The sequence below is a fragment of the Moschus berezovskii genome, chromosome 10 (genome assembly GCF_049115385.1).
Source record: "Moschus berezovskii isolate FMDL1 chromosome 10, NW_MosBer_1.0, whole genome shotgun sequence".
Classification (NCBI taxonomy): Eukaryota; Metazoa; Chordata; class Mammalia; order Artiodactyla; family Moschidae; genus Moschus; species Moschus berezovskii.
The window spans coordinates 103596615-103623742 of NC_142469.1; the positions used below are offsets into that span (position 1 = coordinate 103596615).

General features: G+C 46.3%; 2 protein-coding genes across 2 annotated transcripts in view; one reads left to right on the plus strand and one right to left on the minus strand.

Annotated features, from left to right (window-relative positions):
• Positions 1-20866, plus strand: part of SLC22A3 (solute carrier family 22 member 3) — a 100498-nt gene extending 79632 nt beyond the window's left edge. The window contains exons 8-11 of the mRNA XM_055433399.2: positions 9504-9612; positions 10424-10536; positions 14939-15038; positions 19323-20866. Of these exons, the coding sequence (XP_055289374.1) occupies positions 9504-9612; positions 10424-10536; positions 14939-15038; positions 19323-19383 (383 nt within the window). The 3' untranslated portion in view covers positions 19384-20866. The remainder of the gene's footprint in view (positions 1-9503; positions 9613-10423; positions 10537-14938; positions 15039-19322) is intronic.
• An 871-nt stretch (positions 20867-21737) lies between these two features.
• Positions 21738-27128, minus strand: part of PLG (plasminogen) — a 49476-nt gene continuing 44085 nt past the window's right edge. Inside the window, exons 17-19 of the mRNA XM_055433560.2 lie at positions 26694-26800; positions 22732-22877; positions 21738-21899 (exon numbers count right to left, since the gene is read on the minus strand). Coding sequence (XP_055289535.1) covers positions 21738-21899; positions 22732-22877; positions 26694-26800 — 415 coding nt within the window. The remainder of the gene's footprint in view (positions 21900-22731; positions 22878-26693; positions 26801-27128) is intronic.

The window sequence follows — 27128 nt, forward strand, 5'->3', positions numbered from 1 at the left end:
TTGAGGATGAAATAGATGTGTAAAACATAGATTGTAGTCATAGTTTACTTTTTAAAAAAATTTAATTGAAATTTATGTATAATATTGCATAGGTTACAGACATGCAATATGAAGATTCATGATGTATAAAGGTTGTATTCCATTGATAGTTGTTATAAAGTACTGGCTATATTCTCCACATGGTACAACAGATTCTTGTAGCTTGCTCTTTACCTGATAGTTGTACTTCTTAGTCCCCTACCCCTACTTTGCCCCCCTTTCCCTCTCCCCTGTGGTAACTGCTAGTCTGTTCTCTTATCTGTGAGTTTGCTTTTTCTGTTGTTATATTCACTAGTTTGTTGTGTGTTTTTAGATTCCACATATAGGTGATATCTTATAGTATTTGTCTTTCTATGTCTGACTTATTTCACTTAGCATAATGCCCTCCAAGTCCATCCATGTTGCTGCAAATAGCAAATTACATTATTTTTATGGCTGAGTAGTATTCCATATGAACCACCTGTGCTGGTTTAGGAACCAAACGTTCCTCATTATCACAGGAATATCCTGGAACCTTCTTTGTTCTTCGCGGGAATATCCTGGCAAGGAGGCTGAGGGATCGCCCCTATCCAGCAATGATAGCCTCACAGTCAGGCCGAGAGCTTGGGTGTGGTCTTGTGAGCTTCGGGTGGTGGAGAAGCGCCTCCAAGTGACCGCAGCAGTTGGGACAATGGCAGTGGGAAGGGAGAGATGCTGAGAGCAGGGATCAAGGTGGTGGCATTCAGCCCTGCATGGGAGATGGTGATTTCAGAGACATTTCAGAGTTAAACTGGGGAGGGGAGGGCTTGGTGAATGCTGTGTGATACAGAGGTTGTCGGTAACTCCAAGTGCATGGCTAACCCACTGCCAATTATCCCTGTCCTGGAACACAGTGGGCCCTGGACGGTGGAAGCCTTTCAAACTCCCAGGGAATGTGTGTTTTAGATCAAGTTCATTATTTCCACATTCCAGGAGGTGTGGGGGGGAGGTTGCTGGGACAGCTGGAGCTCTTATAGTACTTTATGCAGCACAAAAGAAGCTTTTTTTTTCCAGTTTGAAGAATCTTTTTCCTTTTCCATATGGTTTATTACAAGATACCATGTACAGTTGCCTGTGCTACACAGTAGGACCTTGTTGGTTATCATTCTCTATAGAATAGTTTGCATCTGCTAACCCCAAACCCCCAATCCACCCCTTCCCTACACCCTCCCGCTTGTTAACTACAAGTGTGTTCTCTAGAGTCTGATTCTGTTTTGTAGATAAATTCATTTCCTAGTCTAGATTCCACATTGTTGCTGTTCAGTCGCTATATATGGGATAATATGCACCACATCTTCATCCGTTCATTCTGCTGATAGCTGCTTAGGTTGATTCTTAGTTATTGTAAACATGCTGCTGTAACATTGCGGGGTGTGTATCTTTTCCAGTTAGTGGCTTTGGCTTTTTTCTCATATATATACCCAGGGATGGAATTCATGTAGTTTGCTTTTGATCACCTTTATCTGACTTAATTTTGTGATATCACTGACCCTGTTTCACATTTCTTCTGTATCACTAATTCCCTGCAAAACACGAAGGTTACAAAGGGAAGAAAAACACATTTCTTGACTTGGAGAGGTTGACAACCTAGTGAAGAGTATGGACAAAGTAAAGCACGGTTCTCAGAAGTATGAACCACCTGTGCTGGTTCATGGACTGCAGCATGCCAGGCTCCTCTGTCCCCCACTGTTTCCCCAAGTTTGCTCAAACTCACGTCCATTGAGTCGATGATGCCACCCAACCATCTCATCCTCTGTCACCCCTTTCTCCCTTTGCCTTCAATCTTTCCCAGCATCAGGGTCTTTTCCAATGAGTTGGCTCTTTGCAGTGTCAAAACAGTCAGACATTTATAGATAAGTTCATTAATACTATACTTATGAAATCCTAAAACATCAAATAACCCTATTTGAATACCATTACAGGAATGCCCATCTTCAGAATGAGGAGGGGGAGAAATCCTGTCATATTGGAATGGTTGATGATAAACAGAACTGTTTACATTTATCTCATTTTTCTTGAGCATATGAGTTTCCTAGAGCTGCTGTATCAAAGTACCATAAACTGCGTGGCTTGCAACACAGATTTGTTCTTTCATATCCTGGAGGCTGGAGTCTGAAGTCCAGGTGTAGACAGGGCCGCGCTTTCCCTGAAGGCTCTCAGTGAAGATACTTGCCTGCCTCTTCCAGGCTTCCAGTGGTTGCCAGCCATCCTTTGCATTCCCACCTCTGCCTCCATCTTCACGTGACCTTCTCTGAATCTCTGTGCCTTAACTTAACCATGACATCTGCAAAGACCCTATTTTGAAATAAGGCCACACCCTGAGGTTCTGGTGAACCTGAACTCTAGGGAACATCGTTCAACCTACCACACTGCCCTAATGCATTTTAAGAGCTGGGGAAGGGGATTCCCTGGTGGTCCAGCGGTTGGGACTCAGTGCTTTCACTGCCAGAGCCCAGGTTTGATCCCCTGGTCAGGAAACTTAAGATTCTACAGGCCTCCCTGTGTGGCCAAAGGAGAAAAAAAAAAAGACTTGGAGGAGATATAGGTCATTGCTTATCTACTTAGTATCTATTAATTGCTGCCACTAAACTAGGAGTAAGGATAGAGCTATAAACAAGATAGACATAATTTCTTTTTTTTTTTGAACTTGTTATTTCATATTGGGGTACAGCTGATTAACAACATTGTGACAGTTTCAGGTGAACGGCAAAGGGGCTCAGCCATACATATACATGTGTCCCTTCTCCCCCAAACCCCCCTCCCATCCAGGCTGCCACATAACACTGAGCAGAGTTCCATGTGCTGCACAGTAGGTCTTTGTTGGTTATCTGTTTTAAATACAGCAGTGTGTACATAACCATCCCAACCTCCCTAGCTATCCCTTCACCCTGGCAACCATAAGTTCGTTTTCTAAGGAGACAAACATAATTTCTATCGTTAGGCATTATGCACAATTTAGTAGAAGGTGACAAATGAGGACCACTGGATACTTCACTGATTTTTCCATTTTACTTTGGCACTGTATAGTTTTAGGTTTAATTTTTAAATGTCATTTCCTAAGACAAGGTCATCTGTTCTCATCCCATATGGAATAGGAATCAAATATTAATTACATATTCATTGCCTATGAAATTAGGAAAGTAAAGAAAAAAAAATTACTTAAGTGTGGCCCATCTTTTCATGACAGAACTCTCCCCTAGAAGATTTTCTCTGGCCCCAGACAGATTGGGATGGGTTCAGTGTGTGTTGCCTCCAGCACGATCCCAGAAAGCACTGAAGATCAAATGTCCAAACCTATATTGAAGTTCCTAAGTGGGTGGGAATCAAGCTGTCTTACAGAGAATACTCTCATATATTGGAAAACAGAAGACAAAGAATAGACTTTTCTGTTTGAGCTGGTCAGTTTTATTTTGTAGACCGAGTTTCCCAAGTCGTAGAGTTGTTCTTAGCAACAATGGAAACGACTCGCTGCTATTCTGGAGGCCTTCTATTTGTGTGTTCTGCAGATACGGCTGCTTTCATAGTCTCATGCTCATCGTAACTGACTGCCAAGAATAAGTTCAAATCCGTAGTGCTGTGTGTGAATACCAAATGTTAGCAGGGGTTGCTTGCCTGAGCCGAGAGTCCTCACTTCCACTTAAGGGAACTTTTGGACTTGGTTCCTTGGGCTGTTGAATTAACATTAGAAAGATTTTTCCTCTCAGCCATTCTTGACGTCATCACCAGGATGACTGCCCCTGAGAAGAATACTGAGCAGCCTTTTAGGGGAATCAGCTCTAAAATTATCTTAGAGAAAACTGTTTAACCAGCGTTCCCCCCACGAAGCCCGATGGGAGAATGAAATTCTGGAAAACAATTTCAAAACAATTGTTTGGGCTGTATCCTCATCTAAGACCCACTGTCCCTGACCCAAATTTTTGAATTCTAACAAAAGCCTGAAAAATAAAAGAGCTTTTTATTTTAAAAAATTATTTTGTGTTGGGGTATAGCTGTGATTGTTTCGGGTGAACAGCAAAGGGACTCAGCCATATATATACATGTGTCCCTTCTCCCCTAGACCTCCATCCCATCCAGGCTGCCACAGAACACTGAGCAGAGCTCCATGAGCTGTACAGTAGGTCTTTGCTGGTTATCCGTTTTAAATATAGCAGTGTAAACATGAGCTTCCCAAAGTCCCTAACTGTTCCTTCCCCTTGGCAACCGTAAGTTCGATTTCCAAGTCTTTGAGCCTCTCTCTGTTTGGTGAGTGAGTTCATCTGTATCATTTCTTGGTGGAGCCCACGTATAAGGACGTCATGTGACATTTCTCCTCCTCCCCTCTGTCTCACTTCACTCAGCGTGCACTCTCTGGGTCCATCCATGCTGTTACAGATGGCTTTGTTTCATTCTTTTCAATGGCTGAGTCATAGTCCAGTGTGTGTGTGTGTGTACCACATCTTCTTCCATTCCCCTGTTGATGGACATGTAGGCTGCTTTCATGTCTTGCTATTGTAAACTGCTGCAGTGAACATTGGGGTGCAAATATATTCAGGCCATGGTTTTCTCCGAATGTATGCCCAAGAGTGGGATTGTAGGGTCATATGGTAGTTCTATTTTTAGTTTTTTAAGGAATCTCCAAACTGTTCTGCATAGTGGCTGTACCAATTCACATTCCCATCAACAGTGCAGGAGGGCTCCCTTCTCTCCATACCCTCTCCAACTTTTGTTGTTTGTGGATTTTTTTTTTTATGATAGCCATTCTGACCACTGTGAGGTGACATCTCATTGTACTTTTGATTTGCATTTCTCTAATAACTAGCGATGTCGAATATCTTTTCATATGCCTATTGGCCATCTGATGTCCTCTTTGGAGAAATGTCTATTCAGGTCTTCTGCCCATTTTTTGAGTGGGTTGTTTGTTTTGATGCTACTAAGCATCATAAGCTGTTTGTAAATTTTGGAGACTAATTCCTTATCAGTCACATCATTTGCAAATATTTTCTCCCAACCGTGGGCTGTCTTTTCATTTTGTTTATTGTTTCCTTTGCTCTGCAAAAACTTTTGAGCTTAAATAGGACCCATTTGTTTATTTTTGCTTCTATTTCCATTATTCTGGGAGCTGGATCAAAAAAGATGTTGCTGTGATTTATATTGCAGAGTGTCTTGCCTGTGTTTAAAAGAGCTTTTCAAGAACCATACTCATCTGCCATTTTTAATTTGAGTTTATTCAAGATGGCTATAAACCCGGCCGTTTGGGTAAGTCTTTCTGAAATGAAAAAGTTGTCTTGGACTTTTCTCTTTAAGTAAAAAGTATTAATGAGTCTGTTGCAGATGGGGCATTCAAAGGAGATATGAAATTGTGTTTGTTTAAAACCCTACATCCTTTCTTCAAAAACTGAGGAATTATTCTCAGTAATCTCTAGCAGTTTGACCAAATCCCCTTCAGACGGACCCTCTTTCTCTGTGTTCTCAGGAGTTCATGGGAGGTAGTTTCAGCTTCAGTCCTCAATCTTAAATTGTCTTGTTTCTTGCCATTGCTATCAAAAGATATCTATCGTCACTCCAGGGGGAACTTAGAATATTACTGGTTTGGTCAGAAGTTTTTATGTGCACTCGTAATATTCACACATCCCTTACACCTCCTATAAATTGTTTTCCTTTTACCCTTTTGTTGAAACAGTATGACAATTCTCGAGCTTCTCTTTTGTCACACATTTCAACAGAATCTCTGTCCAATGCAGTTAGATACTGGCTTTTACTGTTTAGAAAGAGTTGAGATTCTTAAGAAAACCTGAAAGCATTTTCTTAACCTTTTACTGAATTGACTAGTTATTGATCTATATTCACTGAGCTAACCACATACCTCTCTCATGCTGTGTGCGTGTGCGTGTGTGTGTGTGTGTGTTTTAATTTGATTTCTTGGTTTCTGGTTTTTCCCCATGAATGACCAGTTATAAGATTAAATTGTCATTGAAGTTGTCAGTGGGACTCACTCGTAGAGCAATCTTGATTCAATAGAAAAAGCTGTAGCTTAAGAACCTAACCTGGGTAATCAAGTTATTTCCATGGTAGCTGAGGCATTCTCCTCTGCAGCCACAGAGCAGCAAGAGGTTGCCCGGCCGGGCTGGGAACCAGGGAATCTGGGCACCAGCTGCCGCTTTCCGTTCCCCAGCATCTGGCACTGCCCCACCTGCTCACTGAAGGAAGGGGTGGAATGCATTTCCTGGTCCCCTTCCCGGGCCCTAATGGAAAAGGAAAGGCTAAATGCAACGCGTGTTTACAACTGGGCCAGAGTGGACGGCGGCCCAGAGCATCAGCGCATCTGCTGTTCCTCCCTCCGCAACGCGACAGTAACGTGGGTGCCGCGGGTGTCCTCAGCTGGGAACAGCGTCAAGGGCGCCAGGACGTCCCGGCCAGCGAGCGGCCAGCGCGCGCCGAGGCGGAGCCCCCAGCCCTGGCCTGGACTCGGAGCCCCTCTCTCGCTCTCCTTGACGGCTCTTCTGTTTAATGGGTTCTAGCTTTTTTAGGGCGAAGGAAATGGCAACCCACTCCAGTGTTCTTGCCTGGAGAATCCCAGGGACGGGGGAGCCTGGTGGGCTGCCGTCTATGGGGTCGCACAGAGTCGGACACGACTGAAGTGACTCAGCAGCAGCAGCAGCAGCTTTTTTAGTTGGATACTCTCTGAGCATCCATTATTTCGCCGACAAAGGTCCGTCTAGTCAAGGCTATGGCTTTTCCAGTAGTCATGTTTGGATGTGAGAGTTGGACCATAAAGAAAGCTGAGCACCAAAGAATTGATGCTTTTGAACTGTGGTGTTGGAGAAGACTCTTGCGAGTCCCTTGGACTGCAAGGAGATCCAACCAGTCCATCCTAAAGGAGATCAGTCCTGGGTGTTCATTGGAGGGACTGATGCTGAAGCTAAAACTCCAATACTTTAGCCACCTGATGCAAAGACCTGACTCATTGGAAAAGACCCTGACGCTGGGAAAGATGGAGGGCAGGAGGAGAGGGGACGACAGAGGATGAGATGGTTGGATGGCATCACTGACTCAATGGACATGAGTTTGAGTGAACTCCGGGAGCTGGTGATGGACAGGGAGGCCTGGCGTGCTGCAGTCCATGGGGTCGCAAAGAGTCTGACACGACTGAGCGACTGAACTGAACTGATTCTCTGAAGAGAACACACCTAAATTTACCGAGCTCCAGCCTCTTCTCTCATCCTCCTCATTCGTGCCTACTTTTCCACTAAAAAATTATATATTCAGGAAAGTGCAATAATTCTAGAAGGCAGGAGGACCATTTAATGCTGAGTGAGCATAGACAAGTACGAGTATAAATGTTACAGAAAGCTGTGTGGTGGGTCCGGCTGCTCACAGCTCAAAACCCAATAAGCAGCCAGGTTGGCGGAAAAGAAACTTGGCTTTATTTCAGATGCCGGCAACTGAGGGGAGGGTGGCTGACGTCTGTGCAAAGGCCAGGGCCCACCCACCGCTACTACCACGACAAGCTGGGGGGCGAGAGCTTTTATAGGCAGAGTGGGGAGGGGGCTACATGCCGTAAGAGCACAGTCAGCTCTGACAGTCATCACGCTGGTCATCTGTGGTCTGACCGGCGTCATCTTGGTTGCTTTAGGTTCAGTTGATCTTCGTTTCCAGGGTCCACTTGTCCCCATTTCTCTGAGGACCATTCTCGGAATTGTGGCAGCTCGTGTCCTGGGTGCAGTCTGAGCATCATTGGTTAACTTCTCCGCCTGGTGTTCTAGTGTCTGTAAGACAGCTCACAGGATACAGAGCAGAATATTATCGATAGCCCGTGAGAAAGAAGTAAAGGTCCTTGACTATGCTTAATGCGACATTATTATTATTTAATCTCCTTTAACTGTTTTCCTTTGTTTTCCGCAATTCTCACTTCTCTGATTAAACTTATTCCTTGACCAAAGTTTTCCACAGGCAAAGGCAGGCAGAGGACATGGTTCGTAGCGGGGTCAAGGACCAGGGGGTCCAGCTCCATTTCATAAAGGGGAAGGTTTCCTTTTCAGAGATTAGAGTCAGGCGCGTGCTGAACACCCTTGACTTTGGAAAGCAGACAAGCTCCTGTTCATGCAGTCATACATGCTCACGCCACGGCTACTGAGAAAGGGTGGCATCAAACCAAAACCACAAGGCACCAACTCACACCAGTCAGGTCATCGCTAGAAAGTCTACAGATAACAAGTTCTGGAAAGGCTGTGGAGAAAAGGGAACCCTCCTAGACTATTGTGGGAATTACCTGGTATTACCACTAAAAAGAGAACAGTATGGAGGTTCTTCAAAAAGCTAATAATAGAGTTGCCGTATGACCCAGCAGTCCTACTCCTGAGCATATATCTGAACAAAACTATAATTCAAAACATACTTGCCCCTCTATGTTCATAGCAGCACTAGTCACAATAGCCAAGACATGGAAACAGCTTAAATGTCCATCAGCAGATGAACGAATAAAGAAGATGTAGTACATATATACAACGGAATGCAATTCAGCCACAGAAAAGAATGAAATAATGCCACTTGTAGCAATGTGGGTGGACCTAGAGATGGTCATTCTAAGCAAAGTAAGTCCGACAGAAGGAGGAATATCATATGATGTTACTTACACGAGGAATCTAAAATATGACACAAATGAGCTTATCTTAGAAACAGGAACAGACTCACAGGCTCAGAGAACAGGCTTGTGGTTGTCAAGGGAGGGAGGCACAGGAGAGGGACAGAGGGAGAGCTTGGGGTTAGCAGATGTCAACGATGATATAGAGAATGACTAAACAACAAAGCACAGCCCAGGGAACTAGATTCAGTATCTTGCGATGAGTCATAATGGAAAAGAATATGAAAAAGAATGTATGTGTATCACTGAATCACTTTGCTGTCCAGCAGAAACTAACACAACGTTGTATACAACGATAGAAAGAAAGAAAGAAAGTGAAGTCGCTCAGTCGTGTCCGACTGTTTGCAACCCCATGGACTGTAGCCCACCAGCGTCCTTAAAATGGATGTCATCAACTGCCCAACTCTTAACAAATTTAAAGTACTGACTTTTTAGGGCAGACATGGTACTCTCTCTTCTCTTAATGCCCAAAAGAAAGAAAATATTTAATGTCAAACATTTGGCATTTCCCACTCATTACTATGGAGGAAGAAGGAAAGGACCCAGGAGATGTGGGCTCAATCCCTGGGTCAGGAAGATTCCCTGAAGGAAGAAATGGCAACCCCACTCCAGTATTCTTGCCTGGAGAATCCCATGGACAGAGGAGCATGCTGGGCTATAGTCCATGGGGTCACAAAGAGTGGGACATGACTAAGCACACACATACATCATTTGCACTTAATTAGGCTGGGAGAGCACTAAGCAAATGCCTTTTGTTGTTTTGTAAAATTGTATGGAAAGTAAAGTAGACCCCTAACTCTTCCTCCCAAACTTTGTGTGTTTGCAGGAATACCCTGGTTGAGGACCACTGTTGCTACCCTGGGAAGACTAGGCATAACCATGGCCTTTGAAATTGTCTATTTGGTAAATTCAGAATTGTACCCAACAACATTACGGTAATTCCAACATCTGTATCATGGTTTCTCCTAAGTAATTCTGCAGCTGCCTGTTTTAAGTTGACCTCCTGCAATGCAGGAGACAGAGGAGATGCGGGTTTGATCCCTGGGTCGGGAAGATCCCCTGGAGAAGGAAACAGCAACCCACTCCAGTATTCTTGCCTGAAGAATCCCATGGACAGAGGAGCCTGGCTGGCTACAGTCCATAGGGTTGCAAAGAGTCAGACGTGACTGAAGCAACCGAGCACACACGCACGCACGCATTAGACTTGAAATCAGAAAATCTGGTGAGTGTGCTTGCAGCATGAGTTACAGTTCCCATTACCAGCTCCACTCTGTGTAAAGGCTCCAGCCTCTGCTCTGACCACACTCCACGGCCAGTTCCTGAAGGACGAAATCAACCAGTGTGAGCAGCTAGTGCAAACAGGCCTCCTTTCTGGGGGGAATATTCATGAGCACACCTTATGGTCAGTATAGGCGCCACGAGGGTGCATGAGTGCCACAGAGTGGGGTGGGTAGTAAGCCGCTGACGGATGATTAATTTCCACCAATATTGTAGACTCACCCCCGGCTCCAGTTAGCCTCGCTGTGACTCTGAGTCACGGAGTGACAGGTGTGAACTGGTGCAGCTTGGAAATGAATTGTGTAGGAAATGATTTGCATAGAGTATGAGGGAGGAGACGTTTTCAATGTCAAACACTAGAGAAATGGGAAATATTGTTACCATTTCTGTTACTTAGAAATCTGAAAATATTATTCATCCTGAAGTTATTTAAATATTTTTATTTCAAACAACTTTTTTATTCTGCAGAAACTTTGGAGTTTCACTGTGTTCCGGTTTATGTGATTTTGGGGGGATTATAGCCCCATTTCTGCTCTTCCGGCTAGCAGCCGTTTGGCTGGAACTACCTCTTATCATCTTTGGTAAATATTCACTGCATGCACTATTCTTAAATGCTTTCATTTGCATTCTTTGCATTAATAGAACCTACAACGATGACTAGGTTTGATATTCATGATATTCATTTGCTCTTCCCAAAACAACTCTTTCAGGTCTTGAGGAACCACAGTGAAATGTGGGCCCTAAATCATTTAAATTTATTTTACACTAAAGAGTTGCAATAAAAAGTGTTCAGTTCAACTTAAGAACTTTCCTTGCAGTCCAGTGGTTAAGACTCCACATTTTCATTGCAGGGATCATGGGTACGATCCCTCATTGAGATACTAAGATCCCACATGCCACAAGGCATAACCCACCCTTCCCCTCCTGCAAAAACAAATCTGAAAGGTAGGGTTTGGCAGCGTGGGAACAAAATACACTTTTTAAAGAAGTGTTCGATTTAGCTTTCTTTGTTGAGGTTCTGAGTTAAAATCAAATACTGTGAAACTCTTTTATGATATTGTGGGACACAACCAGTAGTTTTGGGGGACCTAATAAGACCTTTTGTGTGTTTAAAAGAAGCCCAAAAATGAATTGTATTGTTGAAAGTTCCATGTCCTTCAATACCGTAGCTTCATTTGCTTTGATGCTGAGCGCACCATGCCGAAAGAACAGAGGACACAGAGCCCTTGCACACCTACCATAAGCTCTGCGATGACCATCAGGTTCATACCCTCCTTCCTGCCCCCAGTCTTCTTGAAACTCATGACAGGATGGAATCATAGCGCGGGGAGGGGCCTGGACTAATTTCAGCCAGTGCCTCTCCATTGCTGGTCCAACTTTCCTTCCTGGGTCTCACACCCCCCTCCCCCCTCCTTATTAGCGAGAGAGGATGCTGGCTGGCTCCTTACTCACCTCCTTTCGTCCACCTCCACTTGCTTGCTCCTGGTAAAGAAGGCTGGTCACTCACTGCTCACCAGTTTTAAACTCCAATGAAAATATCGCATCCATGAGGAAATGAACCCAGAGGAATGCAGTAGTCCTTCAGCAGGGCTGGGACCACAGAGTCAGCATCTCACCAGTGGTTCAGTAAATGGTCATTTCAGACTATTTCATGGGATCTGATAAACAAGCTCAGCATTGATTCTGGGCCGGCATGAAAAACCAAAGAGAAGGCATTGTTCGGCCAAGACAGAGCCGTCTAAGAGCGCAGTCCCTCAAGATGAGGGGCTGGCCACGAGGCGGACTGGCTGAGCTGGGCACTGGTACCGTGGGGCAGGCCCTTGCTTTGCAGAGGGAGCTGCTTTTCCAAACTGCCACTCACAAGAACGTGTGACAAAGAAGGGTGCCTTTGGACTTCCCTTGGAGTAGGAAGTGGCAACCCACTCCAGTATCTTGCCTGGAAAATTCCATGAACAGGGAAGCCTGGCCGGGTCGCAAAGAGTCGGACACGACTGAGCGACTTTCACTTTTGGACTTCCTTAGTGGTCCACTGGCTAAGACTGCTCTCCCAATTCAGGGGGTCGATCCCTGGTCAGGGAACTAGATCCCACACACCACAACTAAGACCCCTGGCATGGCCAGTAAATAAATAAACAAATATTATAAGAAAGAAGGGTGCATGAGAGCACATCACAGGATCGCTAGCCCATTCCACGGAGTCAAGGGCAGAGAGTGTCAGGGAGCGACAAGGCCCTTGTTGAGATGGGAAGGTGAGGAGCGGTTATTCGCCTGAGAGGTGCAGGCTGGTGCTCCAGGCAATGGAAAGGCCTACAGTAAGAGGACGTTGGGGCCTCCCAGGTGACTCAGATGGTGAAGAACCAGCCTGCAATGCAGGAGACCCAGGTTCAATCCCTGAGTTGGGAAGATCCCCCAGAGGAGGAAATGGCGACCTTCTCCATGGAGTGCCGTGTGTGAGGTGAGGCCTGAAGAGAGACAAGCCTGGGGAGACCAGCTGGGGCCCGACCACCGGACGTGCGAAGGGTCCGCTCGGTATCCACACAGCAGCAGGAAGCCGTGTGGGGTTGGCAGGGTCAGGGCTGCCTTTTAGAAACTTGACTCTGATGGCAGATATGCCAGGGACTTAGAGGGGACAGCGTTAGTAGGGAGACGATTAAACGAATATTGTTGTAATCAGGTCAGGACTGGGTCTGAGGTGATGGCATGAAGGCGTTGAGGAGTGTGGATTGATCTGAAGAAATACACTGGAGGTTGAACTGGCCAAGAGGGGCTGGCTGACTGTGAGGGGCCAGAGGGAGCAGGGAGAGGGGCTGCGACGCTGCTGACCGGAGGAACCATAGGTGTCAGGCCAGGCCTGGTTTAGCGAGCATTAGAGGAGCCTGTCTGTGGGAGGACGGGAGGGGATTCTCTCTGGGCTGCTTGTAGGATGAGGTGCCTCTAAGAAATCCAGGCTGAAATAGGTTTGACGAGCTGAGTCAGGAGTCAAGTGGCCTCGAGATGAAGGTGTGGAAGCCCCCTGGATGTGGAGAACCCCTGAGACCCCCACACAGGAAACAGGGCAGAGTGAGAGGAAAGAAGGGGCCCAAGACGGAGCCCTGAGGAGCCACAAGCGTCCAGCGTCAGCAGAGTCAGAGGTGCCAGGCAGGGGACGAGAGGGACGCGAGGGGAGCAGGAGGGAGAGCAGGAGCTCGAGGGGCAGGGACGCCAGGGGTGGCGGGTGAGGCCAGCAGCTGCCAGAGCTGCCCTGAGGCCGGGCAGCAGGGGCCAGAAGCAGGCCGCCCCTGGTGGCCTGGCGGGAACAGAAGTGCCCAGGCTCGAGCAGGTGGGAGTGGGACGTGGCTCTGGCCCACCAAGCTCAGTTGTCAAGTTTTCAAGAATCTTGGAGCCACCCCGGTGGCTCAGATGGTAAAGAATCTGCCTGCAATGCAGGAGCCCCGGGTTCAGTCCCTGAGCCAGAGAGATCCCGTGGAGAAGGAAATGGCAACGCACTCCAGTGTTCTTGCCTGGAGAATCCCAAGGATGGAAGAGCTTGGCAGGCTACAGTCCATGGGGTCACCAAAGAGTTGGACGTGACTGAGTGACTAACTGCTGCTGCTGCTAAGTCGCTTCAGTCGTGTCCGACTCTGTGCGACCCCATAGACGGCAGCCCACCAGGCTCCCCTGTCCCTGGGATTCTCCAGGCAAGAACACTGGAGTGGGTTGCCATTGCCTTCTCCAATGCATGAAAGTGAAAAATGAAAGTGAAGTCGCTCAGTCGTGTCTGACTCTTAGCGACCCCATGGACTGCAGCCCACCAGGCTCCTCCATCCACGGGATTTTCCAGCAAGAGTACTGAAGTGGGTTGCCATTGCCTTCTCTGGAGTGACTAACAGTTATCATTAAAAATTGAGTATACGAGATGAAAAACAGGGGTAATAAATACATCTGCTCGGTTTCTGATTCATTGAGCTTTGCTGTGTCTGACCTTGAGGCTGGTGTGTGCACTGGAGTCCATGGTGCAGATACTGCTGCCCACCTCCCCAGGGCCTCACCCGCAAGGCTGCGTTGCCGGTATGAATGACGCACATCCACAACGGGCATATTTACACCATGGAAATAGGCCAACGCTGAAAATCAGGACTTTGTTTCCTGGAGAGCCAGTTGTTAGGTATTTACCTGCACAGCACTAGAATATGAAGATATGTCCCTGATAGCTCAGTTGGTAAAGAGTCTGCCTGCAATGCAGGAGACCCCAGTTCGATTCCTGGGTTGGGAAGATGCACTGGAGAAGGGAAAGGCTACCACTCAGTATTCTGACTGGAGAATTCCACGGGCTGGATAGTACATGGGGTCACAAAGAGTTGGACACGACTGAGCAACTTTCAGAGAAAACAAGAAATAATGGTGTTTCAAGGATTTCAGTTCTAAGACAGGAGGATGGTGGCTAGAGGGTCGTGTGAGGTTGCGAGAAGGCCCTGCAGAGAGGAGAGAGTTGAATACGTTTCAAGGCATCACCAGTGGGGTAAAGCTGCTGGAAAGAGAGGATGAACCCCTACAGCGAGGAGCCCAAAAGACTCCAAGAGCTGCTCTTGGGCAGACGTGGGGACCAGCCTTGCCGGGTCACGCGATAGGAGCAGGGCAGGGCCGGGGGCAGCCAAAGGATGCTGAGGGGCTCCTCCGTAGTGGCCTCTGTTTCCCCCCTGAAGTAGGAGGCGGGCGCTTCTCAGTCTTCGGCACTTAGTAGGTCCCGGGTAAATAATCGTGAGATGAGTATATGGATGGACGCCAAGAGCGCAGGGGCGGCGGGGCTGTCAAGGGCCTGAGGACGCTGAGGACCTGTGAGATCACGACGGAGGGTCGCTGGGGAGCTGGGCGCGGCGACCTCGCTGGGGCGCTGCCGCAGGCGCGGGGGTTCGCGCGGTGAGCGCAGCGGCTTCCAGGGGGCGCGGGGGCGATGCGGGTGGCTGTGCCATCTGGGGCCCGAAACGCCGTTTCCCTGTCCCACAGGTACCCTGGCGTCTGTCTGTGGTGCTCTTGTGATGCTCCTGCCTGAAACCAAGGGCATCGCCTTGCCAGAAACAGTGGACGACGTGGAGAAGCTTAGCAGGTACGAGACGGAAGCCGGCACACCCTGATTGAAAGCCGCGTTTCAAACCCGCTGGGAGGGGGCGGGGCTGAGGACACCGCGTGTGGGGAAGGGGCACGGTAGTCAAGCCCTGGCTCGCATCTTAAGCAAAAAATTCAAAAGTCGATTTAAAAGGTTAACGTAAAACAAATCTGGAAATGAGCATGTTTATTTTTTAAATGTGATTATGAAGAGAGAAATATTTCCAAATAAGGTGTGAAAACTCGGAATCTAAAGGAACAGGATTGATGCCTGGACGAAACAGAAATAATTTAAATGTGCATCCGTGGGCAGCCAATGGTGACCATGATAATATATCCATAAAATGGATTGCTACACAGATATTTAAATAGTGGAAATATGGATATATGAAAGACATGAAGAGATTTTCAAGGTGGATTACAAAGTGAAAAGTCGCTGAACAATGTGTTATAGTATTTATTAAAAAACAAAACCAAGAGTCATCCCTCTCTATAGCTAGATGGGAAAATAAATGATAGTCAGGTGATGACAGATAGATGATAGCAGAGAGAAAACAGGAGAAGGAGAAAGAGGTTGAGTTTAGGGGAAGGGCGTCTAAATAGCACACAGAGAAAGTTAATACCAGCCAACATTTAAACATAAAACTTATTTTATATAAAAAAATCACATTACATACATTCTACTTTTCTCTGAAATGTTTCATAATAAAAATAAGAGAGATTATGAAAATGGAAATGTCTAGGGAAAGACCTAAAATGATAAAATATACCCTCTGGGGTAGAAATGTGTTGGGGAAAGGGGTGCAGAAGAGAGAACACTTATTTTATACCCCATAGACTTCTGCATCATTCAATTTTTTAAAATTACGACAACATGGTCTTGTATTATTTCTAAATTTTATTTTATGTGAATTTTTTTTTTTTGGCATGTGGGATCTTAGTTCCTTGACCAGGGCTCGAACCCACTCCCCTAGCATTGTAAGCTCGGAGTCTTAACCACTGGGCCACCAGGGAAGTCCTCATTTGTGAATTTAAACAAATAATTTAACAGCTAATTTGAAAAATAAAAATCAGTCTTCTTCTAAAACAATGACCTGGAAATTAAGGATATGGATCTCTAAATTTTATCAGACATATTTATGAGAAGATGGAGATGTTAGTAACCTCACGGCAGTTTTCTTCGTCACTTGGCAGACTGGGTAGAGATTAGAAACTGACAACTTTTAGGATCCTGTGTAAGTGATCAATGGTTTCACGTGTGTCATTTCATGCTCAAAGTGATGATGTCCAAAAGGGTTCTCGTCCTCACTTTTTTATGCTCAGAAAGACTTGGCAACTTCTCTGTGCTAGATCTGGGGTTGACATTGCCTAGTGAACAGTTGTGACTGTTGTTTGTTACTTATTTTTGCTGTGCTGAGTCTTCGTGGCTGCGTGGGCTTTTCTCTAGCTGTGGCACGTGGGGGTTACTGTCTAGTTGCGGTGTGTGGGCTTCCCCTTGCGGGGGCTTCTCTTGTTGCAGAGCACAGTCTGTAGGGCTCTTGGGCTTTGGTAGTTATGGTGCATGGATGGGCTCAGATACTCTGGATCTTTCCAGACCAGGGCTCACACCCATGTCTTTTGCCCTGGCAGGTGGATTCTTTACCACTGAGCCAACAGGGAAGCCCTGGGGTAGTTTCATTATCTTAGGCTCTATCCTGCTTGATTGTGAGTAGCTTCATAACAAGAATATCCCAGTAGAACTGGAGATTTCTCTCTTCATATCCTCTTTAATGAGGTACCATGGCCCTCTTGGGAGAAGGCAATGGCAACCCACTCCAGTACTCTTTCCTGGAGAATCCCATGGATGGAGGAGCCTGGTAGGCTGCAGTCCATGGGGTTACCAAGAGTTGGACACAACTGAGCAACTGAGCAACTTCACTTTTCACTTTCGTGCCTTGGCGAAGGCAATGGCAACCCACTCCAGTGTTCTTGCCTGGAGAATCCCAGGGACAGGGGAGCCTGGTGGGCTGCCGTCTATGGGGTCGCACAGAGTCGGACACGACTGAAGCGACTTAGCAGCAGCAGCAGCATCGCCCTCTCTGGAGATAGACAACCATTGCTAAGTGTCTTCCAAGTATTTCAACCAGACTTTAAAACATATACATTGATTTCATTGTCCTATTTCCTGATGCTATTCTGAAGAACCACATTGACGAATCATCTCAGAACTTTGCTAAGAAAATCTTAGCCATGTACTGAAATCAACCCACCAGCTGACTTCTAACAGAACCAGCCAATCAGAGGACAGGTAGATATTTGTCCCATGAAGTAACTCAGTCAGATGCTTATGCTTGTTTGTAAGTAAACTGATAGCTAATGGCTTAGCCTCAACCAAAGCTCTACCTAGGTTTTACCCTAAAATAAAGCTACTTGGGGCTTCCGTGGTGACTCAGATAGTAAAGAATCTGCCTGCAATGTGGGAGACCCAGATTCGATCCCTAGGTCAGGAAGATCCCCTGGAGAAGGGAATGGCTACCCACTCCACTTGCCTGGAGAGGTCTATGGACAGCAGAGTCTGGTGGGCTACAGTCCATGGGGTCACAGAGAGTCGGACACGACTGAGCAACGGACTGCACTTCTAATGCTGCTCGAAGGCTGAGGTGAAGTGGGAGAGTCTCTCGAAGATACTGCCACTTTATAAACCTCAATTAAGAAATGTATAACAGGTGTTATTAATAAAACTGTCCTTTCAAGAATTACACCATGGGAAGGTCTTGCTTTATCCAGAAAGGATAAACGTTCTGCTGGCTGTGGCATCATAATTATTTGGTTTGTGGCAGGGTACTGGGGCCAGATCAGTGTGGCGGTTATCCAGTCCTCTCCCTCCAATCGCGGTCATGCTAGAAGCTGGAAGGAGAGGAGAATATTGAAGGTTAGATGAAGCAGGTGAAATGGTGAGAAAGGGAACAGGATCATCTTCGAATAAGATATCCAGACTTTAAAGGTAACTTCTCAGGCCCTAAAGGGTCTGTTCAGGGCTGGGACACCCAGGAGGGCGTCAGCCAGGATCACAGGGTCGAATATAAGGAGGAGATCAGCGCTGACTGTTGGATGCACAAGCCTGTGATGTGTCGTTGGAGTTTTAAGACGTCCGAGTCCCAGTCCTGCAGAGTCCTTTTCTGCACACCTGCCGCCCTCGTGGTGAAGACCCTCTGTGCCAACAGTCCAACCAGAGGGACTGCATTCTTCCTTTTGACTCGATCCCACTTACTGCCACTCATTTCCACAGTGAGAGTGACAGACCCATTCTTGATCCCCAAACCAGTCAGAGGTCAGATTTTCAAACTCATCAGGAACAGTGTGGAGGGAGAGGGGGTCATTTTAGGTGGCACTAGTGATCAAGAACCCTCCTGCCAGTGCAGGGGACATAAGAGACTCAGGTTTGATCCTTGGGTTGCGAAGATCCCCTGGAGTGGGAACCGGCAACCCACTCCAGTATTCTTGCCTGGGAAATCCATGGACAGAAGAGTCTGGTGGGCTACAGTCAAGGGGGTTGCAAAGAGTCGGACATGACTGAACGCACGCGCGTGCACACACGCACGCGCGCGCACACACACACACTTCTGCCAATTCAATCATGTTAAAAATAGAATTAAACAATTTGAAGAGATGGAGCTTTGGAGATGAGAAGGCCAGCTGGATGGTGTGCAGGAAAAATTAATATTCAACCGACATATAAACAGGAAGAATTAGGCCACAAAAATTCAACTTACATGAATTCCTCTTTAATTTTTTTCTGTGTTTGTAACTTTTCATAATAAAAATTGGGTAAGTTAATTATTCCTAGTCCCTACCCTTGAAAAAACACCTAATCAAAGTCTGATCTACAGTTCTATAAGTTAAGCACATTGATTGCATTCTGTAGTTACTTGTGGGGGAAAAAAGAAAACTACTTAGCCCAAGTTACTGAAATTTGTTATCATTTTCCCTCTAAAACAGCACTTAATCATTTTTAAATTTCTCCTTTCTTTTGTTCACATCAGCAGCTCATTTCCAAACCATCTGTTACAGGGTAGAAAGTCATAAAGAATTTATATATGCTAATTAACTCCTGCCTAGGGTCTGAGAGCAGGTGAAAAATGAGGTTGGAAAGAGTTCATTGTTCCTTTCAAGGCAGGTTTTTATGAGCAGTTATGCTTGAGTGTATTAGATCAAAACCAACTACGGTATTGAATAGTAATAAAGACTTCCTCTCAATAGTAGTATAATCTTTCATTGAGTTCTCTTTTCTCCTTTGTTTTGTTAGTCCACATTCCTGTAAGTGTGGCAGGAAAAAGAAACCCCAGATTTCAAGCTCTCACCTTTGAGGCTCCTGCCAAAGATGCAAGGAAGGAGCTATTCAGGCTGGTCCCCGCCAAGGAACCAATGTGCCTTGCAGAGACGTTGTGTGTGTCCATTTCGGCGCTGCAGCTTCAAGTGTTTTTAATACTTTACAAAGACAGTCAAACTATCCAGAGTATTTGTATATAATGTCGGATGAATCAGGACATATCGTGCTGTCCAAGTTTCTGGGAACATGAACATGTGGCTGGGAGAGCCAAGAGGCCACATCACGCACAGCTTCTCCTGAGGTCTTTTTCTCTCACTGGGGCAGAGTCTCTGACCCACTGACTTATGGGGAGACAAGAGAAGCCCCACTTAGTTCTCATGACGGCTCCATCAAGAAGGCAGGACGTGCAAACCAAGGATCTGGGGAAAGTGTACAGAAATAGGCTCATCAAATCTGATGCACAAACTGAGGCTCTGAACTAAGTGTTCTGAAGATTCCAGGGTGGAGGAAGATTTGGGAAGCCTCTTAAAGAAGCTGAATCAAGGACCTCGGGTCATATGACTCTGAGCCTTTCTCTTTTAGCACCTGGAACTCCATAAGCTCCTGCAACACCTGGGTTTGCAGGCATGTTCAGCTCTCGTTCCAGAAGAACAAATCTGTGCAAGTTGAGGATTCGGCTGTATTGTTTATAAAATCAGACTTGGTCCCGAGACATGAGTCAGGATAATCTTGATTCTCCTTTAGTAGATACTGAGAGCCACCTATTCAGTTTTTTACTGATGAAACCCATGGATTGTGATTTCATGGGTCTTACGATTTTAATCATAAAGGGATACTTTTCTTATATGTAAGTGCAGTTCTATGATGGTGCCCACAGTCAAGAGTGAAAACTATGCGCAGAATTCATTCATCTTGACAATTTTAACCTGTCTTGGGGAGAAGCTTACATTTTAGTGTTAAAGAAAGGTCAGTTCTAGTCATGTTTAGAAGAATTAGCAAAAGTCTTACAGATGACTTTAGAAGTACTAAAAAGCAATTTGATCTTCCTTTTTTGTTTCTGAGACTTTCAATATGTGGAGTTTAAACACACAAAAAAATGCTGTCTTTATGATGTTCTGCTTTATGTGTTATATTTGTTATATTTTCAGATTCAGTATGTATCTCATGCAAAATTGTTTAATGAGTTATTTTGGGTGGGCCGGTAAAACTGGAGCCAAAGGGTAACTTTGCCAGTGAGGAAGAAAATTTTCTATATGAACATGTGACAACATGTACAGTGTATGTGCTGATTGTAAAATAAGTTTTTAAGCCTTAAAGCACATCAGAATTGAAGGTGAGTGTTTTGTTTTCCAATGAAATAAATGCCATCCTCTGAGAACCTGGCCCTGCCTGCATTCACCCTTTGTCCATACACACTGGCGTTTCTGCTTCCTTTCCATCTCTGCTAGAGATGACCGTTGTTCCTTGTATTATCACCTTGGAATTGTATTTTGAGCTGACATTTGAATTCTGATAACAATAAAAAGTATACATAAATTGTAAAGAAAAATCAGTTTCATCTGTTCTCTTCTTTCTGAACATGCGTCGCTGTAAAACACGCTTCCCATGTGACAGAGTATACCATGTATCCAGGCAGCCAATGACTGATGGAAATTAGGTGGTCCACCTTCATTATGTGTTCGCTGCTCCTTTCCAGGCTCCTGGCACCGTTCCTAGACCCATGTGTGGCCCAGAATAACATTCAGCCTCTTTGCTGGTCTGGTGTTATAACACTTCCATTGCCTGGTTTCCAACTCTCTGCCCAGGGTCTCCTGTGCCAGGCTTGAGCCAAGCTGTCAGTAACGGATTTTATTCCCAAGAGTAGAATTTGTTCTCATGATTCCCCACATTGCAGCTTTGAACACATTCATCCCAGTGCCAAAAATAAAGACATTAAAGATATATGCCAAGGCATCCTTCATTGTCAGGGTGAATATATGGGTGACTTACTAGGATTTCTCTATTGATCTTACAGGCTTCTTGGTACTGCATTCCTTATGAGGGAGAACAAAACCTTTCAGGTCTGTAAAGAGCTATATTATTTACAATTGGTAGGATGGACGAAGAACATGAAATGAAAGAAAATCAAAGAGTTAAATCAAAAGAAGTACCGAGTTTATTTTCAACGAATGTCATAGCTGTATTGCCTTGTTATTACAGGATCCAGCAGTCCACAGTCAGGGACACGTTATTCACAACGTCACAAATAAATGTTGAGGTTTTGGTAGTAGATGGCAGCTAAGGACAGCGTCTCGCTTGGTTTGATTACTGTCAATTATTTCTGAGCATGCTAAATTCCCTACCCATGTTCCAGCTTCTAGAACCGTTGGTGCTTCAGTCTCTTCCATCTAATTAATGCCTTCTCATAGTTTCTTCAATCCAAGGAACATAGGTGGAAACACGAACATACACACCAGGCTTATTGGGGCGTGCACAGCCAAGACCCCAAGAGGTGACTCCTTGTAGAATGTATTTGTCCTTCTCAAAGCAGACCAGAGGCCCACCACTGTCACCCTGTACAGAGGGAGGGGAAAGTGATGAGGGGACTAAGCATCCATCCTTTTATTATGGGATACCATCCTTCCATTACCTAAATGCACGTTTTCCCAGTATTTAATACTCCTTTCCTTACTAACCAGGGGCCTCCCTGGTGGCTCAGAGGGTAAAGCGTCTGCCCGCTAATGCGGGAGACCCGGGTTCGATCTCTGGGTCAGGAAGATCCCCTGGAGAAGGAAATGGCAACCCACTCCAGTATTCTTGCCTGGAGAATCCCATGGATGGAGGAGCCTGGTAGGCTACAGTCCACAGGGTCTCAAAGAGTCAGACATGACTGACTTTCACTTTCCTTACTAACCTATTATTTGAACATCTGCTGTGCTTCAGTACTTAGCAAAGTATATTCAACAAAACCATACCATTTAGTGTTTCCTGGGAGCAGGAAATCCTTTATGAGAATTGAACTCGTCCCTTCAAATTTTGGGGGTTTCTCTTAGGGAGGGTAACCCCAAGAACAATTGTAAAGAGGGTGCAGGGGGCCTTTGTCTTATACCGACCTCCCTTCCCTCCTGGAAAGGTCCTACCCACCAGCATCCTCCCAGAGGGGTGGGGGCCGTGACCGTGACGTGACTACGCCCTTACAACCAGCCTGGAACTCAAGGGCCGAGAAATCACCCTTGATGATCTGAGTCAATCATCAGAGACATGCGTTAAAGGTTTCTGGGCAACGTTTAGACGGTGGCCTCCGACTGACAATCCTGCTCGAGTTGGCTGCTTGGGGGCTGAAACGTCCAAGGGGCCGAGGCAGGCCGGCGCAAGGCGAGCGCTGACCTCTCTCGTCTTTTCTTACCTGGCAGCTGTCGGTGCCTCCAGCCAGATCGCCGGCACACAGCTCCGTGGACTTGACCCTCCCGTTGAGATACTCGTAACGATTGCACACCTTGTTCTCAATCACGGGCAGCCGCGCTTCCTTCAGGCGGCCCGCACCGGTAGTGCCTGGGTTTAGAAAGATGAAAGAAAGGGTTACTGGATCCGAACCATGTCCACACGGGACCTTCCAGAACAGCAGAGCAGTCCATGAGGTTGCAGAAGACGAGGAGTCAGTTCCCGAAACTACTGGCATTCTTTTTTTTTTTTCTTTTTGACCCTTGAAAGTATAAATCTTACATAAGGTTTCATGTTCCCACGACCTAATTAATCTGGGCTTCTTTATGGGATTTTTGAGGTTTGTTTGTGTGGCTATCTTCTGCTTCTTTTTCCAAACTACAGAGAAATTTATTTTTAATATATGACAGATTGAGAAATACTAGTGCCACCATATGTATTTCACATATTCTCTTCCAGGATTTTTATGTTTCTTTTACCTTACATCAAACTGCACATTTTTTTCACACAACATTACATAGTAAGGACTTTAATCATCTTTATAGTGAGTATTTTATAATTCATCTTTATAATTAATATTTGAGTGGGGAGTGACTACCTAATGGATTTGGGATTTCCTTTTGGGCTGAAGCAAGATTTCTGTCCCTTGGACTCCAAGGAGATCCAAACAGTCCATCCTAAAGGAAATCAGTCCTGAATATTCACTGGAAGGACGGATGCTGAAGCTTAAGCTCTAATCCTTTGGCCACCTGATGCAAAGAACTGACTCATTTGAAAAGACCCTGATGCTGGGAAAGATTGAAGGCAGAAGGAGAAGGGGACGACAGAGGATGAGATGGTTGGATGGCATCACCAATTCGATGGACATGAGTTTGAGTGAACTCTAGGAGTTGACAATGGACAGGGAGGCCTGGCGTGCTGCAGTCCCTGGGGTCGCAAGGAGTTGGACATGACTGAGCAACTGAACTGAACTGAAGATTTCTGCAAATAGTGGTGATGGTTGTTCAACAGTGTGAATATACTAAATGCCACTGAATTGTACTCGTCACAATAGTTTAAAAAGTAAAGTTTACACTCCTTTTCCAGTTCGGGACAGTAAAGACTCTTCCACGTGCTTGTCTTCCCCACTGTATTTCTTTTTTGTGTGTAAGAAAAACTACTGTTTTACTTTGGCAAGTGGAAATGGAACCCCTGCATGATCACAAGAAGAAATGATGTTTCTCCAGATGGACACACCCAGGTATGTCTCAGTGTTTTCACAAATAATCCAGTTTTTCAACTTTGCAACCCCGGCTTTCACGGGTTTTACAAAGTCTTTGCTTTGCCAGCATGAAACGGCCAAGAAATAAGGCACTACCTCTCCAAAGGCTTTGAACAAACTTGGAAAATTGTCTTGCGTTCAGAAAACTCACACTGGAGTTGCCCGGAGCTCATAAGAGGACCACTGTTTGACAAAGAGGGGCGAGGCCCCGGGCTGCTTCAGCAGGGGAGGAAGGTCCTCACCACAGGAGCATCGAGGAGCGGATGTATTGTTTGAATTGAGTAGATTCATGGATGGGGAAGCCTTCTCAAAAAAATTTTTGCTGAAAATTAATTTAAAAGTCTCCTGCTCTGACATCTGCTTTCTGAGCAAGACAGACATCGTGGTGCGAGGGACAAATTCTCTAATTGACCAGAAGTTGTTGTGTGCAGAGGTGCTGCCATCCTGTGGCCACAATGCAGATGGCACGTCTGAGGGCCTGAGGCTATGTGACCGAGGGCCCTGAAGGGGCTTCACTGGTGGCTCAGAGGGTACAGTGTCCACCCGCAATGTGGGAGACCCAGGTTCAATCCCTGGGTCGGGAAGATCCCCTGGAGAAGGAAATGGCAACCCACTCTGGGACTCTTGCCTGGAAAACCCCATCAATGGAGAAGCCGGTAGGCTACAGTCTATGGTAGGCTACAGTCTACGGGATCGCAAAGAGTCAGACATGACTGAGCAACTTCACTCACTTTTCCCTTTCAGGGACCGGATGCGGCAGTCAGGAGGGAGAAGGAAGCCTCTGAAAGTACCCTGCAATGCTGACAAGGGGCTGGCCTGAATGACCCCCTGGACATCAACCCTTACCTTGCTTTGGAATACAGGGAAAGACTGGAGACTAAAGGGGAGAATTCTACTTCACACGGACAGGCTGAGAACACTGACTGATCCAGTGTAACTACTGATGCACAGAAAATCGGTACACAGACCTCACTCGTGTTTTGTGACTTCTGGTCCAATGAATATCAAGAATCATTTTCTCAAATTAGACATTCAGATGAGGCCTGGAGAGACAGGGGAGTCCAGTGCCAGGTGGTGGTTAGAAACGTGTGGGTGGTGGGGGAGGAAACAGTGAATGGGCTTGGGGGTCTGGCAGGCCTGGGTTCCAAGAGGGCTCAGCCACACACAGGTTAGGGGATGTCTCCTGATGACGGTGGTCACGGGGATGATGGGGAGGGTTGGGGTTGATCATGATGCTGAGGGTGAAGGTGGTGTCCGTGGCGATGGTGGCGATCATGACAGTGATAATGTGAGGCGGTGATGCTGGTTGTGGTTGTACAAGAAGCACTGCTGCTAAGTCGCTTCAGTCGTGTCCGACTCTGTGCGACCCCATAGACGGCAGCCCACCAGGCTCCCCTGTCCCTGGGACTCTCCAGGCAACAACACTGGAGTGGGTCACCATTTCCTTCTCCAATGCGTGAAACTGAAAAGTAAAAGTGAAGTCGCTCAGTCATGTCCGACTCTTTGCGACTCCATGGACTGAAGCCTACCAGGCTCCTCCGTCCATGGGATTTTCCAGGCAAGAGTACTGGAGTGGGGTGCCATCGCCTTCTCTTGTACAAGAAGCACAGGAGCTGCTAAAATACCATCTGCAAAGCACTGAGCTCTTCATATATGTTATCTTTATCCGCACAATGGCATTATACAGATGAGAAAACAGGCTAACATGCAGAACATCATTTGAAAACGTGGATTTTATGGATGAGGGTTTAGATGCCAAATGGTACCACGAGGTAAGGTGACTGGTCCCTTCTCCCTAGCCAGTGGCAGAGGCAGAACTAGGTTCCAGGGCTCCCGACTTCTGCTCTGATGTCCTCCACCAGCACTTCCAAGAAAGTGAGGCAGAGATCTAAGACATCCCATAATGTTCCTAGGCCCGAGTCTGAAGGATGTAACAATAATTTGTATTATAATGCAGGACAAATTGCAAAGGGAAGACGGGATCCCCAAATTGTAGTTTGAGTGCTGATCCAGGATCCTGCATAAACGTCCCCTCTTTTACCTCACCCCGTTCACCAAGGCCAAATACCTTCCTAGAACTGGGACCTTTCCTTCTGCCCCCAGCGGTCAGTCTGCCCCACCCCCAACAGCCTCCCCACACAGACGGAGACTGTGTGGGTATTTGGGGAGACGGGTTGAACTATCATTTTGTTGTTGACACGCACTATGTTTAAGAACTTTGTGTGGTTAAGCTCTCGTAAATAATCTAACACCCTTAATCTGCTGCTGCTACTGCTGCTAAGTCACTTCAGTCGTGTCCGACTCTGACCTCATAGACGGAAGCCCACCAGGCTTCCCCATCCCTGGGATTCTCCAGGCAAGAACACTGGAGTGGGTTGCCATTTCCTTCTCCAATGTGTGAAAGTGAAAAGTGAAAGTGAAGTTGCTCAGTCGTGTCCGAGACAGTGTCAGCACTGGATTTACGGGCTGAGAATCTCAAGGAAACACTGTCCCTCCCCTCAGCCATGTCTGCGGATGTCCGATTATGGAGACCAGGCATGTGCCCAGACAAAGTCAGGAAGGGAGTGGGCTTCATTCACCGGTAGAAATCGGTACACATGCCCATTTTCTCATGTAGGCTACAGGTCAGAAGCAGTTCATCATGTGAGTCACGACATTTATCTTACCTTGGGTTTCTCCCCAGCCAGTGATGTAACATACTGTCCGGTCTGCAACCACGTAATTCGGGGATGGCAGACAAGCTGGGATTACCTGATCAGTGATGACGGCAGGGCTGAAACGAAAACATCAAAAGTTGCATTTGACTGCTGGGCTGGGAGACTTCTGCCATTCATTGGATGAAAAGGTAAAAGTGTTCGTTGTTCGGTCATGTCTGACTCTTTGTGACCCCATGGACTGTAGCCCACCAGGCTCCTCTGTCCATGGGATTTTCCAGGCAAGAATCCTGGAGGGGGTAGCCTTTCCCTTCTCCAGGGGATCTTCCCGACCCAGGGAGTGAACCCAGCTCTCCTGCATTGCAGACGGATTCTTTACCATCAGAGCCACCAGGGAAGTCACTGGTTGGTTACCCACAATAGGATGCCACCTGCCTCAGAGCCCCA